This window comes from Neovison vison, chromosome 12 (assembly GCF_020171115.1).
Source record: "Neovison vison isolate M4711 chromosome 12, ASM_NN_V1, whole genome shotgun sequence".
Lineage (NCBI taxonomy): Eukaryota > Metazoa > Chordata > Mammalia > Carnivora > Mustelidae > Neogale > Neogale vison.
The window spans coordinates 53,371,080-53,389,981 of NC_058102.1; the positions used below are offsets into that span (position 1 = coordinate 53,371,080).

At 36.8% G+C, this 18,902-nt stretch overlaps 1 protein-coding gene across 2 annotated transcripts in view; it reads right to left on the bottom strand.

Moving 5' to 3' along the window:
- Positions 1-14,278, bottom strand: part of LOC122892634 (pregnancy zone protein-like) — a 43,780-nt gene extending 29,502 nt beyond the window's left edge. For both annotated transcript variants that reach the window (XM_044229369.1, XM_044229367.1), the window contains exons 1-11: positions 14,141-14,278; positions 12,416-12,599; positions 11,555-11,708; positions 11,343-11,395; positions 10,796-10,816; positions 10,172-10,340; positions 8,844-8,928; positions 6,630-6,753; positions 4,224-4,338; positions 2,601-2,710; positions 311-472 (exon numbers count right to left, since the gene is read on the bottom strand). In XM_044229369.1, coding sequence (XP_044085304.1) covers positions 311-472; positions 2,601-2,710; positions 4,224-4,338; positions 6,630-6,753; positions 8,844-8,928; positions 10,172-10,340; positions 10,796-10,816; positions 11,343-11,395; positions 11,555-11,708; positions 12,416-12,599; positions 14,141-14,223 — 1,260 coding nt within the window. In that variant the 5' untranslated portion in view covers positions 14,224-14,278. The remainder of the gene's footprint in view (positions 1-310; positions 473-2,600; positions 2,711-4,223; positions 4,339-6,629; positions 6,754-8,843; positions 8,929-10,171; positions 10,341-10,795; positions 10,817-11,342; positions 11,396-11,554; positions 11,709-12,415; positions 12,600-14,140) is intronic.
- Between the last annotated feature and the right edge of the window lie 4,624 nt (positions 14,279-18,902).

An 18,902-nucleotide genomic window follows, 5' to 3' on the forward strand; every position in this document is an offset into this window, starting at 1 on the left:
ACACCTAAGAAACTAAACAAAATCTAATCTGTAATAAAATTGTAAAAATATTGAATTTTACAAGGGAATATCAGGATGATCTAATATGTATTTTCTGAAACGAGACCATGCTGTAAATGGAGTCTATCTAAAGCCAAAATTTTGGGGCAAGTAATGTTTTCTTAAAATTTAGGTTTCTGAATTGCTTAATTTCTATTTTACTCTTTATTACTATTTCTTTTCTCCCTAGAATTTACATGCTTCCCATATATCCTTAAATTATGTGACATCAGCAATCTGTCTGTAGTCCTGGATGTCCTTCCCCACTTACCCTAACTGTAAAAAGAGAAGATGTGATGTTGGTGGTATCAATGGAAATGTTCACCAGACCGTGCTCATTTGTGGTAAGGATGGAATGGTACGCAGTTACATCCACACTGACGCTTACAGTTTTATTGGGGATTGGTTGATCCTTCTCATCAACAAGAAGAGCCTAGAGGTGTGGAAATGATAGCTGGTGTTACATAGCAATGACATCTTACCCTTTCAGTTGCGTTCACCTCTTGACCCTGTGGCCGCTGTCATTTACTGAAGATCTTAGAATCAATCAGAAAATAAGATTTATTTTCTGGGCTCTAAACTACTTTTCTTTTTGACATTCTTATATAGGTATTCTTTGAGCACAAAACAATTGAGAATGTCCAAAAAAGGGACTCATGATATCACCCTTCCCTATTTTCTTCATCCCCAGTGTTCTGTCTCAGTATATGGTGATTTTATCCATTCCATAGATTATGGCGGCAATATCACGGGCCTTTCAAAAAATCGTTTTCTCTCTTTCACTGACAAATTCTAACCATGGCCAAGTGCTATCTCTTACTCTGTTAAACACATTTCATTTATTTCTATCCCAGTTAAACCTGTTTAAGGTGAAATAAAATGAGATCATTTATCAAGAGGTTTACAATGGAGCTGGGAGGCCATTAAGGAGATGGGCCTTATGACATCCTCACCGGAGGACCCATGGGCTTTTGAACTGGGCCAAAACTCACAGAAACACCTGCAACCTGCTGCAGAAGCTTTTATTGGGTGGTAGCCTTAGCAACCAATTATATTCAGTTGAGATTCGTTTTCTGCCAACAACGCCAATCAAAATTCCTCATGAATAACATGTACAAGAATTCTCTTTTGTCTTCAAAAACCCTTGCTATTTGTTCTTGGGGACAGGGGGCCACTATTGGAACTGCTGCCCAAATCCATGTTTTCCGAATTGCAAGTCTGAGGCCCCAAATAAATTCTTTGTTTTTAGTTTAGCTCTACCTCTTTTCTCAGCTGACAAAACGCAATATTTTTTTCCCTACTTGATTCCCAATAGCTTTTTATTTAATCTTACACAGTTCACCCTCTTGCTGCTTCAGGCTTACTTCAAACCATTCTCTCTACAGCCTGAGTTAAACTGATCTTGTTATTTTCCTTAAATTCTTCTGTAACTTCTCAGTCCAAACTTCTGAACTTCACCTAAAAGGCGCTCAAGATCTGCTCTGGCTCACCTATAGCTATCCAGCCAATCCAGTTAGCTCTGTCTTCACCTCAGTCAGTCACACTCTTAGTTCTCTGCTCTTTAGAAGCTGTTTAACACCTAGGGCCCTGGCTATTCTCCCCTCTTTCTTAAATTTCTGGCCAAGTCATATTCATCTTTAAGTCCTCAGTTTCCTCACATTCTTTCTTGATCCAAAAATGGCCCTGCCCCAACATATCTATGTATTTATTAATTTCTTGCCAATTTGATACAAAATGTTGCAATGAATGAAGAAAATAGAAAATTCATAATGTCATCAACTGTGAAATAATTAGGAATGTCACAGTTAACGAAGAGATTTTGCCTATTGTCTGCCACTTGCTTATCAACTGTCAATTGCCTATCAACTGTCAACTCAAGGATTAATTACTAAAAAAGGAAATTTAAAATGGCTAGAAACCAGAAAACTGATAGCTTACTAAGTTGGATATCAGTGTGAAAACTTATCAATATTTACCAATATTGAACTTAGAAGCTAAAAAAACTTAAAAACTATCAATATAAAAAGTCATCTAGAGTCCATAGTCTCTCATGGTTCACCTCCCCTTCCAATCTGAGGGGTTTGAAGTGGCGGGGGCGGGTGGGAGGTTGGGGTACCAGGTGGTGGGTATTATAGAGGGCACGGCTTGCATGGAGCACTGGGTGTGGTGAAAAAAAAATGAATACTGTTTTTCTGAAAATAAATAAATTGGAAAAAAAAAGAAAAAAAAGAAAAAAAGTCATCTAGATGAAAAATATCTTTAAAAAATTACATTACAAAATCATTGTTTATAAAGAGGCAATCAAAAAACTATTCAGCCAAACTACACAGGAAAAATGTATTTTAGAGATGTGTTAGGAAGTAAACTAATAAAAGCGTGCTTAATTTTTCTGGATGTGATGGTATTTGCCCTTTAAGTTTGTCATTTGCTATAATTTCTTTCCTCATTCTAAATAAATATTTTTATAATCAATTGTACTTTTATGGTATAAAAATTCATTTTCTTAAAATCCACATCCCCCAAATTATAGAAATTATGATTCCCTTGAGAAATTATTTTACCTGCCCAAAAAAAGGGAGCCCATGCCTATAATGTGTATCTACTTTTGTAAACTTCAGCTTGGTTAAAGTATTTGTGATTTCACATGATCCATGCCCAGTGAATTCCAACTCTGAAAAAGAAATAAGTGAAGTTGATTTGTTCTTTAGATTCGACTCACCTTCCACACCCACCCCAGCCTCACTTCATCCTGGCAAAGTACTATCCCTATTCTATTTTTTATCCTTTCCAGAATTTTTCACACCTAGAAAATACAATCAACTTGACATTAGCTTCACTTTCATACAAAAGTTGTTATACCTAATTCCCAGATTTCTCTGGTTTCACAAGTATCTTTCTGGTTCCATCTTTGTTCTTAGGTTCTTCCCATCTCCTCCATTAGCTTGCTCCATTTTTGTTTCTGTCTCTCAGATCCCTTCCCTCTCTCCATGCATGCAACATGAGTTTTCACTATTGGCTTCAAAATATACTTAAATGTCTATTACAAACTACTTCCCCAGCAAGACACTTCTTTTCACTGTATGGCTCTTCCTGTATAGGCAACACCTGGTGTCTTTCCATTCAGTGAAGTGTAATGTGTGTTTCGGCTTCATCATCTATAGCTTTATTGTTTTCCCCATCTCTATGACTTCTAATTTTATTATGGTTGGTTTATTTGACACTATGTCCTAAATGTAGTTGTTTCTGTCCTTGGGTCTCTCCTTGTCTGTCTCTAGCCCCTATTTAGCTATGTTAAGTGAGTTCACTTTCAGAATAAATGCACTTACTCATAGGAGGATATAGAAACAATGGGAATGGTTCCAGATTTACATTTCTGGTCTTGATTTTGCTCTGGTTTTCTTTTAAAATTATTTTTAAACCAGAATGAGTCAACTTCTATCTTGATATTCCAGATTACAATTAATTATCTTTGACACATTCTCATCATAATAGTTCTTTCTCATCTACTCCTAATCTTGATTAATGGCATTTCCTTTTCCCAGGCCCCAGATTCGTAATCTTTGGAACAATTTTGAATAGTAATCTGATGTATCACATTGTAACCTCTTAAAACTATTTCATCTAGCCTGTCCTCTTTATGTCTGCTTGAATTAAATTTTCAAAAATCAGTTTACTTAGAACATCTCCTTAAATCTATCTGCCGATATCCAAGGTTTTTCATAATAATGTCTAATCTTTGTAGCGCATGGTTTACATTTTTACACACCTTAGCTCCAACTTACATTTTCAGATTCTTCTGAGACCAAACACATTTGCTTTATGTAAATCATGTGTTTTCAGTCCATCACGAGCTTTCAAAATTTTAGCCATTCTATATAAATCAGCTCATGTGGCACTTTATAAACTTTCTCTATCTCTATAGAAGAATTAATTCTCTCTCTTCATACTCATTTGGACTTTAGTTTTTACATTGCTCATGGAAATTTTGTTATGATTACAAATATATACATGCAAACATATATACATATATACATATACATACATATACATAATTTCTTTTTAGATTTCTAGATCCTTGACAGGAAAGACTGTATTATTTTATAGTCCCCAGAAATGGACATTTGATAAATGCTTAACATATTGGTGAATTAATGAATTAATAAATATTTCGAAATAACGTGAACCTGTTCCATCTTCTTTGACTTTGGCTTCCACTTGTATGCTCATGTCGTACCCCTTCTGTCTCAGCTGGAATACTTTAGTCTTCACGAGTTGTGTGAAACAGCCTTCACTGTCTGCCTGAAGAGAAAGAAAGAGAGTTTCTGGGTCCTCTGGTTTGCTGTCCAAAAAGTCATCTATCAGAGGGGGGTGGGGTTATGGACATTGGGGAGGGTATGTGCTTTGGTGAGTGCTGTGAAGTGTGTAAACCTGGCGATTCACAGACCTGTACCCCTGGGCATAAAAATATATAACATGCTTATAAAAATTAAAAAATATTTTTAAAAAAAGTCATTTATCAACCTGTGAAAGTTTTTTGTTGGCCAAAGGAAATTTTACAAAGTTCTGACCATCTTTTAGGTGCTTATCCTTTCCCAAAACAAAAATGGCATCAGATTTCTTCCCAAGCCAAAAATGACATCAGATGTCTTCGTTAACCTTTGAGTTACTCATTGCCAACCTCTCCCTTCCTCCTTCTCTTCTGAAAGTCTATCCCGTTTTGCCAAATTAAATTAACTAGTTTCCAAGTGTGCCATGGTACTCTCTCTGCATACATAGTTTCTCAAGTGATAACATTCTTTTTCTTCCATTCTTATCATGGCCAACAGTTACTGCTCTTCTAAACACAGCTCAGATACAACACTTCCTCTTTGATCACCTTCGGCTACACGTTAACTAAGGATTCCATTTTTTTTTTTTTAAGATTTTATTTATTTATTTGACAGAGAGAGATCACAAGTAGGCAGAGAGAGAGAGAGGAGAAAGCAGGCACCCTGCTGAGCAGAGAGCCTGATGTGGGACTCAATCCCAGGACCCTGAGATCATGACCTGAGCCGAAGGCAGCGGCTTAACCCACTGAGCCACCCAGGCACTCCAGGATTACATTTTCTTAACTGTATTTCTCTATGCCTAGGACATTAATAAAAACATATATATTCTTTGAATAGATGAATCATTATAGTCATTAGATTTCCAAACTAAACATTGGGGACCACATCTTAAGAAAGATTTTTCATTTTTTTTTACTTATTTATATGAAAATATGAATTGCATAATAAAGCTTAAGCATATTTAATGTACTTATATTTACTTAATCATTATTTAATTTATTCACTTGAAAATAAAAACTAATTCCTGTGTCCTTGATATATTAGAGTTTTGGCAACCTTATTTCTCTCATGTTTATCTTTCTTATTGATTTTTTTGACATTAATCATCATATTCGTTATTTTTGCCTTTCATTAATTTGCTCTCTGCAGGTTTTTTGTTTGTTCATTTGTTTTTTTAAGAGAAAGAGTGCACACACCCATGAGTCTGGGAGGAGGGATGGGGAGGGTAGGGGAAGAAGCAGAAGGAGAGGGGTAGAGAGAATCTTATGCAGGCTCCACACCCAGCATGGTGCCCAAAGTGGGGTTCTATTCCACCACCCCAAGATCATGACCCAAGCTGAAACCAGGAGTTGGGTGCTTAACTGACTGAGCCACCCAGGCGACCCTCTCTGAAGCTTTGGTAACTTTCGTTTCCATACCCTTACAGTGGCACTCACTGCCACTCCCTGGGCTTTTATGTTATCTTTTACTCCTTCCATATGAAGTTTAGATTCCATAGCAAGTCATTTGATTCTTGAACTAACCAAAAAAAAAAAAAATTTTTTTTTTAAAGTAAGCTCTTCACCCAACAGGGATCTGGAACTCATGAACCTGTACTCAAGAGTCATAGGCTCTACCATCTGAGCCAGTCAGCCACCCCCTCCCACTAACCAAATTCTTAACATGTGTCACATTCTTTTTCTATTATCTGTTTGATAAGAGAAGGCCAGCTTTGGATACTTCCATGTTATTTTATGCCTTTATACCTGGCATGCTGATTGCTCTCAGAAGAAAGTAACAAAACTGGCCAAATAAATACCACTCTAAATTCATGAACCCAACTTCCCAGTGGGCTCCAAACATTACCAAGCGATCTTACAATGTTTCCCTTACTCCACACTACTTTCTGTTGTACTGTTTTCACCTTACAATATTATATTCTTTTGTATGATATTCTTTATTGCATTATAATCCATCAGAAAACAAGATCTGGTGTTAATGTCTGGGGAGAATGGTTTCCACATAACTGTTGACTGAATTCTTTTTTTTTAATATAATTTTTTAATTTTTTATTAACATATAATGTATTATTAACCCCAAGGGTATAGGTCTGTGAATCGCCAGGTTTACACACTTCATTGCACATACCTTCCCCAATGTCCATAACCCCACCACCCTCTCCCTTCCCCCCTCCCCTGGCAGCCCTCAGTTTGTTTTGTGAGATTAAGAGTCTCTTATGGTTTGTCTGCCTCCTGATCCCACCTTGTTTCATATATCACATACCTGTTGACTGAATTCTTCACAGATACTTTGTGAAAGTCTTCCATGGCAGTTCGAATGGTATCGTGAGTATTTTCTGCATACATTAATTTTCACCAGACCAGAGACAGGCTTTCCATATGTGTATCTATAACAGTAAAGCAGTTATACAAAAGGATATTTGATATAAACAACTCCTATATTTTTTCACATGATTTGATACATTCATATATCCATCTGGTTCATATACCAATTATATTTCCTTCTATACCATTTGTACTCGAGAAGCACTTATTCTGAAACTAGGTCTTAATTATCTAAGTGGACCTACAACTACAACTCAAAGAGAAAATACTTACTGAATCTTCTTTGAAACACCTCTAAAGGGAAAATTAACAATGTAGTATTTCTCAGATCTTTCCTCCCTTTCAGTTGCGGTTTTACTATAAGACTATCTTATTTCTTTCTTTCCCCATCATCAGATGATCTAGGTTATAATTCCAACTTTGACAACACCTGAGTTTTTTCAGGGAAAAACTTAAGGACATGTAGACAGGGTATTTCTAAATCTTCCCTAATTCATATGTATTTTAAGAGGATAAATGAGAACTTAAATGGGAATTTGAATATTCAAAAACACTAGTTACATATCATTTAACATATCTGTTATAAATGAAGAGTAGCATAATGACTTAGTCCGATTCTGCCAAATCTAATGGAAGGATATGCTATGGTATGGTCTGAATGTTTGCTTCCCCCCCAAATGTATATGTGGAAATCCCAAACCCTAAGGATGATAGTGTTGGGGGCGAGGTCTTTGGGAAGTGCGTAGATAGTGAGGGTTGAGCCTTCATGAATGTGATTGGTGTCTTTATAACAGGCTCCAGAGAGATCCTTTGTCCCTTCTGCCATATGAAGACATGCCAAGAGGGCACCAGCTATGAACCAGAGAGAATCTTCACCAGAACGTGACCATGCTGGCACCTTGATCTTGGATTTCTCATCCTCTAGAACTAAGACTAATAAATGTCTGTTGTTTATAAACTACCCATTCTATGGTATTTTGTCATAGTAGACTGAGTGAAGGAAGACATGATGGGAAGCCAAACTTAGTCCATTGTTTCTCAGACTATGCTTAATGGACCACCTACATTGAAATTACCTGATGTTTGTATTGAGATTTGGAATCCTGAATCCTTCCTCAGATTTATGATTGGAATCTTTAGATGTGGGGGGTCAAGGAATCTACATTTTAACCAATCACCTCCATAGATTTTGATGTTCACCTAAGTTTGAGACCAATTGCTTTGGTCCAGACTGTGAGGTAGATGAGTTTTGGCTTTGATGACCCTAATCTTCCCCTTTCTAAAGTTTCTCCCCCCTAATTTCTAGGAGGGCTGATAAAGCAATAAGCCATTTACTGTATCTCACTTTGCTGAATGTTATCTTTAAGTGTCACTCAAAGGGCTCTCCCTTCTGAGGGAAAATTCTCAAGCATCAAAACTGGTAAGAAAGATGAAAGTATGATCCTCACACTGTTTTCAAAAGCAAGAGGTAAGGTGTCCTCAGTGCGTATGGAGAATATTCTACTGAACTAAAAAGCAATCAGGGAAATAACTATGATACTCCTTTTAAATTCTACATTATATATCTATATATCTATTTAAGAAGGTCTGCTTCATTCCCCCCCCTAATTTTCCATAGTTTATTAAATTGGGAGCAATAAAAAAAATAGGGATCATAGGATACAGAATAACACAGAAGCTATGAACATGAGCATAGGCTTGAGCTGGATGTCCTGTCTTCAGTTTGGCACAGTGTTGGGCATGTACAATGTTTCATGAAACTAGATTTTCTTTTTTAATTGTAGAGACAATTATAGGGTAACGAGTTGAGGGTCTGGAGCCAGACTGCTAGAGTTAAATTCTAGTCTTCCTATTTACTTGAACAAGTTTTCTATCCCCCATGTGTTATAGTTTCCTCATTTGCAAACTAAGGATAACTATCCCCATCTTACAAGGCACTTGAAACATTTTCTGACACATTTTAGGTGTTCAGTAAATGCTTTTGTTTGTAGTAGTAAGAGTGTCCTTTGCTGCCACCTCTGCTCTCTAGCTGGAGCTCAGGCGTGTTGGAGAGAAAGTCATTCTCTAATTAAAATACTTTGAAGCCCGGTAACGATTAATTGCAATGAGCATAGAGTAGGGAGATCAAAATGGATGAAAAAATGTAACTCACAGGCCACAGGCAGATACCGTAAATTCTTCATCTAGAAAACCAATAGTCTTGGGCATTTTCACTTGGACCTCGAACTTGGGCAAAACTGTCGTCAACAGAAGGAAGAAAGAGGTGAAGATGGGTGGGCAGGCTATCTTGTAAGTATTTGTAATGATTTTATTACAGAACCTTATAACATCGAATCACATGAAATGATTTCAATTACATTAAGAAGCTGTAGGGCCTCTACTGACCACAGAAATGTGATTATGACCGTGGGTATTTGTACCATGTTTATTTTGTTACGCTGGTACTACATTTCCTAGAATCCCCTTTGAACTTGGTTGAGACTTAAAGATAGAAAGCAGCATTGTTACTCTCTGAAGGTCATCATGGTTAGTTCGATATGGTGGCAGGTACAGGGAGGTGAGGAAATTCCAACTTGTCCTTATTCTTTCCCTCTGTGTCCAATTCTTCCCAGCTGCTTGTCCTACTGACTAAAAGAGTCCCCAGACCCACCACCAGACACTTATTACAGAAATAGAGAAGTGGTAGATATGAAGAACAGATACATCCAGTCTTCCATAGATTCTTCTGTCAGTTTCCCTTTGTGGTCCACTTTGGGATCTGAAGGTACCCTGGAAGGTGCTAATTTATTCCTCCCCACCCACAGTTCAGGAGAACTGGTTAGTAATTTCCTATGATCTAGCTCCCCCTCCTGGACCCTTACTTTCCCATCCTCTCTCACAGGTGTGTAAGGCTTGCTGTTCCTATAATACATCTCTGTTCTATAATCATCATAGCAGTTCAGGTGAATTTGGGGAATGATGTTTTTGTGAGCAGTCTCTTCATCCATGGCACGAAATACTTCCTTTTCATGAGAAAATCCACATGGCTGATAACTAGTAAGATGGCTTCAATGTCTGACCATTTTGAATAGAGTAGTCTAGGTGTAGATTATAGACAGCCAGGAGGTATAAGACACAGATCAACAGATGCGTGAAGATATTTGTTGCGTTGGTTAACAATTTTGGTTTGAATAAGGTAATGGACCTATTAAAATCTCTCTTACCTCTTACTGGCTCTGTGATTTTGGTAAATTACTACCTGTTCTAGTATTGATGTACTCATTTGTAAAATGGAGACCATAGAGTATCTGCCTCAGATGGTTGATACGAGGATTAAATAAGATAGTACATGAAAGATTCTTAGTGAATATTTGGGTAAATTTTTAAAAACTTGCTAATTTCCAACTATTATCTATTAGATTTTTGCTTATATCTATGTGCCAAAACTCTTAAACTCTAAAGTAATATCATAAATGTCTTGGAGAAAGGCAGAATTCTTACCATATTCATTCACTTCAAAAGGGTGCTCTATTTTTTCCCCTGACTCCCTCTGAACCTTGACCTTATAAGCACCCAGAGTGGGCTCCACTGAGAGTGGGAAGGACAGCTGGCTGAGTCCTCCTTGTAGTCTGAGACTTTGCCATTGGAAAATTCGGTTCCTCTTGGGATTCTACAGATAAAAATATTATGAGTTCCTAGAAACAACTGAAATACATAATCTGAGTAGAGGAAAAGCTTTTTAGGGAGGGCACATTGGGAATTGGATAAGAGATGGTTGGTAAATTGACACCAAAGGTACTGAGCAAAGTTTTCTAGGAATTACACACTGAGGAAAGGGCAGCAAGTTTACCAGCAATGAGATACTACAGATTGCAATACCTCTTTTTGAAATTATGCATATCCAATTTGGTCAGAAATATTGGAAGAGTCATGAACTTGTATCATCTCAGGGGATTTTTTCCCTTCATTTACATCTTTTCCACTCTCCAAAGGATTGAAGATAGGGAAAACTGTTTAGTTTTGGTGAGGTGCTAGTGGGGTGGGAAGAGAGGGGTGGCAAGGGGCAATGGAACATAACTTGTAGTAAGTCTTCATCCCATCTGAGATGCATAAGATATTACCTACCTCAATATAAACCACTGGAAACTGGAAAGAAAAAAAATAGTATGAGTGTGGGATAGATGTCAGAACAAGAAAGCCATTTCATCAACATTTATACGCTATCCAGATGAGAGGAAGTGAGTCTGTATATTTCTTGTCCAAACAAGGAGATGTGCCCCAGTTTGGTTTTACATGTGTAGTTTGGGACATATAGCTCTGGATAAGTCATGACTTTACCTTTATGAAATATTGTACAATTGAGGAAAGTTATGCTATGGTAAAAAGGTCCAAATAAATTTATTTTGCAGATGAAATTTATCTCTGAGAAAGTCTCCATTTCTCTAAGGGAGAAATCAAATGCACTTTCTTTTGTTCAATAAAAATTACCGGGATCTTTAAAAGGATAATTTCAACTGAATATTTTATTTTAACAATGCAGTTGGTGAACTGGTTTCTCTATTCTCCAGCAGTGGAACTCTTATGAGATCGTATTGGTTTCAGGTTCTGCAAAAAATGGGCTTGACATTTTTTTCCCATTTCCCCCAAACTTACCCACTGTAAGGAGACTTACCGTGTCATTCAAAGGGCGAAAATCGACATCCACAGAGACAATGCGGAAACTCACTGAAACATAGAGATTTTCCCCATTAAACTACCCAGTGGGAATCGAGGGTAAATAACACAGATAACAACATGCCTGGATTTTCATGACTGCAAAATTAGTTAATAGGGAACCACACACCTGCCCCGTAAAGTGGCCCTTGCTGATTTGGTTCCCTATACCTGTTTGTCCCGGTTTGTAGATGGGTTTGTCTGTTTGGACAAAGACAAGGCTGTTTACTTTCATGACGTGCACTCTCTTCCTCTTTACGAACTGCTGGGTTGGCCCTTTCACCTCCACAGTAATCAACCCTGAGGAAGGCGGTAACTCCGGAAGCTGTAAGGTAGAAAAGAGCTGAAAAATCTATGCAGACCCACTTCTGAATGTCTCAGCCTTTCTGACTTTCTTATTTCTCTGGTCAGTCCCAGAGAATGAGTGAGGAATAAATAGAAGGTTTAATGTAACATGACAGTAACACTTTGTTGATTTAAAGGGGAAATGTCACCTCAATGAAAGGAACTAGTTCTTCAGTGTTGGGGGTGAAGGGAATAACACGTTCTCATGTCCACAGCAATACGATGGCATTAAAATGATTATCAAATGTTATTTTCCGATGGTCAACATCAACATTATGTGTTATATCATTGGTAGTAAGCCAGTATCATTAACTATTTAATTTCTTATGTAATAACAGGTTACAAGGACAGGACATTAATCAATGACCACTTTTGAGATCTTAAATAAGTCACTTAAATTTATGACTTTTAATGTTTTTGTGGGTAACGGCATGAACTTTATTTCCCTCCCAAGTTTGAGGGCAAAGGAAATCTTTCCTATAATTACTATTATGTTTTGCATATTACACTGGAATTGTTTGTAAATATTATGAAAGTATATTCAGTAGAATCTAATTTGAAAGTCACTTTGTACTTCTCAGTGTTTTCATTATGCTTTTTTATTGTCGGGGGTCAGGACACAAGGCATCAGGTAATAAATATGCTCTTCCTCTAATGAGCTTAGGTATCCCAAGGAGTCATACTGACAGTGAACGGGCTGCAGTAGAAGGAATTCTTCTCTGTCACCACGTCTGCAAGGAGGGTTCTGGTCTGCATTCCATATTCCAGAGTTATGTTCAGTGTCACCGTCTCATTCAGGTGATTAAGCATGACGCAAGCTTTCTCGGGAACCCCAATGTACAGCTGTGATGGGACCAGCACCAGATACTGCCTGTGAAGAAGAGGCGTCTGGATCAATCATGGAGAAGTTAAAAAGACATCATTATTGTGCCTGTATTCTAGATCATCTTTTCTGTAATCATCAATCATAGAGCAGAGCCAGATTTCAGCAAGGAGGCAGAGGAATGTATTCTTCAAAGGTCAATCCAAAAGACCTTAGAAACTCAGAAACCTCCAACCAGTTAAACATTAATACGCTTCTGTTGTGCTGTGGAGATACTCATGCTCACAATATTTGTAAAACTATTCATAAGCTATGGATAAGCAATCCAGGAGTCACTTTGTGTTTTGGATAGAAATTATTTTCTGAGGCACCTGGGTGGCTCAGTCAGTTAAGTGTCTGCCTTTGGCTCAGGTCAGATCTTGCAGTCCTTGAGATAAAGCCCCATGTTGGGCTCCCTGTTCAGCAGAAAGTCTGCTTCTCCCTTCCCCTCTGCCCTGCCCCTTTGCTTGTGCGCTCTCTCTCTCTCTCTCTCTAACAAACAAGATCTTTTTAAAAAAAGAAGTCATTTTCAAATTTAGAAATGGGATACCGTTCAGCTTTAACAAAAGGAAATCTCATCATTTGCAACAACATGATGGACTTTGATATCATTATTAATGAAATATGCCAGAGAAAGATAATATTGCATGCTGTCACTTACACGTGGAATCTTTTTTAAAAAAGTCAAATTCATAGAAACAGAATATAGAAAGGTGACTTCCAGGGCCTGGAGTGAAGGGGTGTTGAAGGAAAATGGAGAGGTTGGTAAAAGGGTACAAATTTTCAGTTATAGTAAGATGAATGAAGTCTGGGGATATAATGTAAGACATGGTGACTATAGCTGATAACTGCATTGTATAAACGAAATTTGCTGGAAGTTGAATTTAAACTTTCTCAGAAAAATAAAAGAAGAAGAAGAGTAAATATGCATGAGGTGGATGTGTTAATTCACCCAGTGGGAGGAATCCTTTCATGGTTTTGCACTGTATTCCTTTCTCTGTGCACTATCTCCTCCTATTTTCTATACTGTGAGGTGTTGAAGGCAGAGCCCACATTTTGTTAATATGTATATTCCCAAGATCTAATGCCAGCCTCTACAGGTTTGCTGATGATTTGAGTGATCTGACACACAAAGCCTGGCTTGTGTGAAAGTCATGCATCTGTCCTGGTGATCCCTGACTGGGGGAAAATATGGCCACTGAGCCATTTCACAGTGGATGAGACACAGCAGCCCTTTTCATGAGACAATTATAAAAATATGCTTTCCCCCCACTTTTTGGTGGGAATTTTATATTATTATTAAATGAATGTTGTATAATTCTGTATTCTTATTTGGTGAATGTTTCATAAATGTTACCGCCCTATGTCTCTGTGTTTTCTGGAACTGGAGTATGCCCCTTTCCACATGAGCCATAAGAATTTACTGACCTTTCCAAACCCCTTCAACAGCCGATAACTTCACAGGAAATCAGAAAATAAGTAAGTGAGACATATCAAGAATCAGGTAACACAATGAGAAAGAGAAGGGCATTTCTGGAAACGTTGCTTACGGTTTTGAAGCAGTGGAAGCATCTCTGGGAAGGAGCAGGAGAAATAGAATCAAGACTGGATTGGGCAGTTGATTTCCCCTCATGGTGGGGAAAGAAAGGAAATAATAGGAAGCCGAGTCCTTGATTTCTTGAACTCTGCTCTTGTTATCTCTGGTTTTTATTTTACCTGATGGGCAGTGAAAGTAAACTGCTAACCATTTATTTTTGTAACATATTAACTACTTCCAGTATAAAAAAATCAATTCCAGATTATTTCTACAACCATCAGTGTTCTTTAATCCACTTTCTCAAATTTTCTAAGTCTTTGAAAAATAGGACTTTTAGGCTACACTAGCTCTGATTATTAATCAGTACCTTAAATATTTTTAAGAAGAAACAAAATAAATTATATGTCTTGATGAAATCAATCAATATTCTTGACTTTCATTTTTTTAAAAGAGGTATTAATGTAAATAACTATACCATATCAGTTTTTAATAGTCTAGGGAACATCACATATTCCTCTTGGCTTCATCCTATCTGGTTCTTTAATGGAACAAAGAAGTGAAATTTATCACAGGATTTTATTTAATTATTTAATAAACATATAATGTATTATCACAGGATTTTTAAAAAAATTTTTTTATTTTTTATAAACATATATTTTAATCCCCAGGGGTACAGGTCTGTGAATTGCCAGGTTTACACACTTCACAGCACTCACCAAAGCACCTACCCTCCCCAATGTCCATAACCCCAACCCCCTTCTCCCAACCCCCTCCCCCCAGCAACCCTCAGTTTGTTTTGTGAGATTAAGAGTCACTTATGGTTTGTCTCCCTCCCAATCCCATCTTGTTTCATTGATTCTTCTCCTACCCACTTAAGCCCCCATGTTGTTATCACAGGATTTTAAGCAGAATAAATCTGAAGACAATCTCTCCCTTGGTTAGCAGTTTAACGTGTGCAATTTATAGCTCTCTTTATGTTTGTTTGTAAAGGAAATGATAGTTCAATTGGATACAACTGATGTAATACCTACTTATTATTTCAAAGTTCATTGAACATCTAGAATTAACGCCAATTTATTCATTTTATTCCCTAATGAAATGACCTTTATTTGATGAACATTCTTATTTAATTCTACTTTGAGCAATATAAAAATGTTTCATCAGGGTGCCTGGGTGGCTCAGATGGTTAAGCATCTGCCTTCAGCTCAGGTCATGGTCTTGGGATCCTGGGATCAAGCCCCACGCTGTGGGGGCGGTCCATGCTCAGTGGGGAGTCTGCTTCTCCTTCTCCCTCTGCCTGTTGCTCTGCTGCTTGTGTTCTCTCTCTCTCTCTCTCTCTCTGTCAAATAAATAAATAAATAAATAAATAAATAAAATCTTAAAAAAAAATGTTACCAATTGTGATTCATCATCCTATTTGCTTTCCAAGAGAGATTGGGATATTAGAATCTATTTTCATGGAAACCTGAAAATAAGAAAGATCTACACTGTTATGTTAATTTAACTGGGACCCCAGAAAATGAAGTGGGCGTATTTTGAGTAGACAACCAGTTTAAAATAGGATGTGGTGAGAAATAGGCATTTCTATAAATGAAGAATATTTTGTTTTTGACATACTTTTTTTTTCTAGGTCTATTTATTTATTTGAGAGTGAGAGAGAGCACGAGTGAAGGGAGGAGCAGAGGGAGAGAGAGAGAGAGAATTTTAAGCAGGCTCCATGCCCAGTGGGGAGCTAGAGGAGGGGCTCAATGTCACTACCCCGAGATCACAACCTGAATGAAATGAAGAGTTGCATGCTTAAGCGACTGAGCCACCCTGACGCCGCTTTGTCTACATTTTGTAAATGATCTGAGAGTGAGAAGTGATACTAGTGTACGTGGCCACCCTTGTGAACTGTAAAACTATAGGTATGTAAGATATTTCAATTCCCAGGAGAATAAACTATGGGTGACATAAAGCCAAGTCAAAGAGAAGAAGCTATCAGAAAGCATTGTCCTGGCCATTAGTAGTTGGCAAATGTTTGCTGAATGAATATAAAAATATTCTATTTTATTTTGGGTGCTTCCATCGCTAGATTTTTTCTTTTCTACTGAGCTCCCCTGTGCTCTCCCTCTCCACTCCTGCACTTCCATAAATAACACACGTTCCACCTGCTTAATGTGGGATGAATTAATGTATAATAAGTAATAAATGACTTATAAGAGGTCCTATATTACTTTTCCCAGGCATAAATAAACTCATTGGATGTTCAAGAAACCTGTATTTTGGCCAAATGTCTAATGACTAAAAATAAAAAATCCATATTTGGAGGAAGCGAAAATCACCACTGTAGCTTGAACTTCAGGCATGCAAGAATAAATTGGGTGTCTTCAAAACTTTTCCATCTTGATTTTTAATTGTAAATTTTATTAGGTATATTTAATATATATATTATGTGGCATAAGTGAAACTTTTCTCAGCATTCTCAACTAAAACTTTTACATTCTTTGGTCTTCAATCTTTTTTCTTATATTCCCTAAAAGAATTTTACTAAACGTGTAACTCATCAGACTTCCTTAACTTAAATTTTTTCGTCATGCGCAAGATGATAAAAAAGTGTATTATAAATACTGCTATTTTAAAAATAAAGCTATAATATCACTTTTTAAACATATCCAATGAAGTGTACACACTGTTATTAATTTATTGCCTACCATCATCCATTTGTTGGATTCTTTTGTTGCTAGTTGGAAATTTTACATCATTCTTGCTTCTTCTTGATCTTATATTTCCATTGTAGGTCCCCACATAATTTTATCCTGGTATTTTATCCTTCAATATTATTTATTTATTTATTTAAAAAATTTAAAAAGATTTTTATTTATTTATTTGACAGAGAGAAAGAGAGAGAGAGAAAGCACACAAGCAGGGGGAGCTGCAGGCAGAAGGAGAGCGGGAAGCAGGCTCCCTGCTGAGCAAGGAGCTGGATGCGGGGCTCAATCCCAAGATACCAGGACCATGACCTGAGCTGAAGGCAGACTCTCAACCAACTGAGCCACCCAGGTGACCATATTCTTCAATACATTTTAATGAACACCTTATCATTCATTTCTGTAACTAAGGTAATCAAAATCATTAAAAAAAAGTTTTTGTACCTATAAAGTTCTGAGTAGTAATGCAATTTTTCTGGATTGAATTCTCATTACAAGTGTCAGTATATTACCTATCAAGACCATATATATCTACTACAATCTTATTAAATATGAAACACAAGAGATAATTTTGTTTGAAAATAATTTCTTAGTGAAATAAATTGTACATTTCATCCATCTGGTTTCTGCAGTCAAATTTTGTATCCTTAAATGAATACTTATTTTCTATTAAAGCAAGTCTCCACTATCTATTTACCTCTTATTTTTTGTATTCTATTTATTTCTCTTCTAGAATATTCCTGTTCTGTTTCCTATCATGTAGGTGTGAGCATCAAGAAATCTTGTTCACATAGAGAAGAGTGAAATGAGAGAGATTCAATTAGAACAATATCATTTAAGTATTTAGGCATCTCAGTTATAAGCCAAAGGTCACATTATACACATTATAATTGTCATTAAATATAATTGTAGTTACATAATTATATTTCTCAGCTGAAAAAAATAGTCTCCTTAATTTTGTTGAAAGAAAGCACTGGTAACTAGGTCAATTACAAAAGAGTTTGGAACTCAGTCATTAGAATCAATCTCATTCTCAGTTTCTAGGAAATGCACAAAATAGACTTACCGGTACTTATAAATGGTTACTGATTCTTACTTTCTTACCTAAAGACAACTAATATACTTTTAAAAATTTAAAAATTAAAATATTTTTAACTCAATTATGGTTTTATAAATAAAAACCTCATAAAATTCTTTACTTATTTTCTAAATCAGGACTTACACATTTAGCTGATTAAATTTCTAGAAAATGTTCACTAATAACCTAATTTTGCAAAGCCAGTTCTCATTGTCAAAATAATTGGTCAGATAAACATTTCTGATAGGACAAGTAATGCTTCATTTTTTTATTCTAATAAACCCATAAATATACATCCTATTGATAATTGTTTGACTTCTAAATTCTAAGGTAAGGTACAGTCTTGCTGGGCATTTGTTACCCAGAGGCAGGAGGACATTTCCACTTCAGAATTTCTTTTTTTTTCTTTTAAATTTTATTTTATTTTTTTCAGTGTTCCAAGATTCATTGTTTATGCACCACACCCAGGGCTCCATGCAATATATGCCTTCCTTAATACCCAACACCAGGCTCACCCATCCCCTACCCCCCGCCCCTCCAAAACCCTCAGTTTGTTTCTCAGAGTCCCCAGTCTCTAATGCTTCATCTCCCCCTCAGATTTACCCCAATTCTTTTTTCCTTTCCTTCTCCTAATGTCCTCCATGTTATTCCTTATGCTCCACAAGTAAGTGAACCATATGATAGTTGACTTTCTCTGTTTGACTTCTTTCACTCAGCGTAATCTCCTCCAGTCCAGTCCATGTTGACCCTTTCTGATGGCTGTGTAATATTCCATTGTATGTATGGACCATATCTTCTTTATCCCTTTGTCTGTTGAAGGGCATCTTGGCTTTTTCCACAGTTTGGTGATTGTGGCCATTGCTGCTATGAACATTGGGGTACAGATGGCCCACTTCAGTATTTCTTCCCACACTCTCTGCTTTATTCTTATGGAACTCCCAGAGGAAACAGACATTGACCATGGCTGAAGAAAAGAGGAAGCGCTTTAAATGAAAGTTGTCATTATT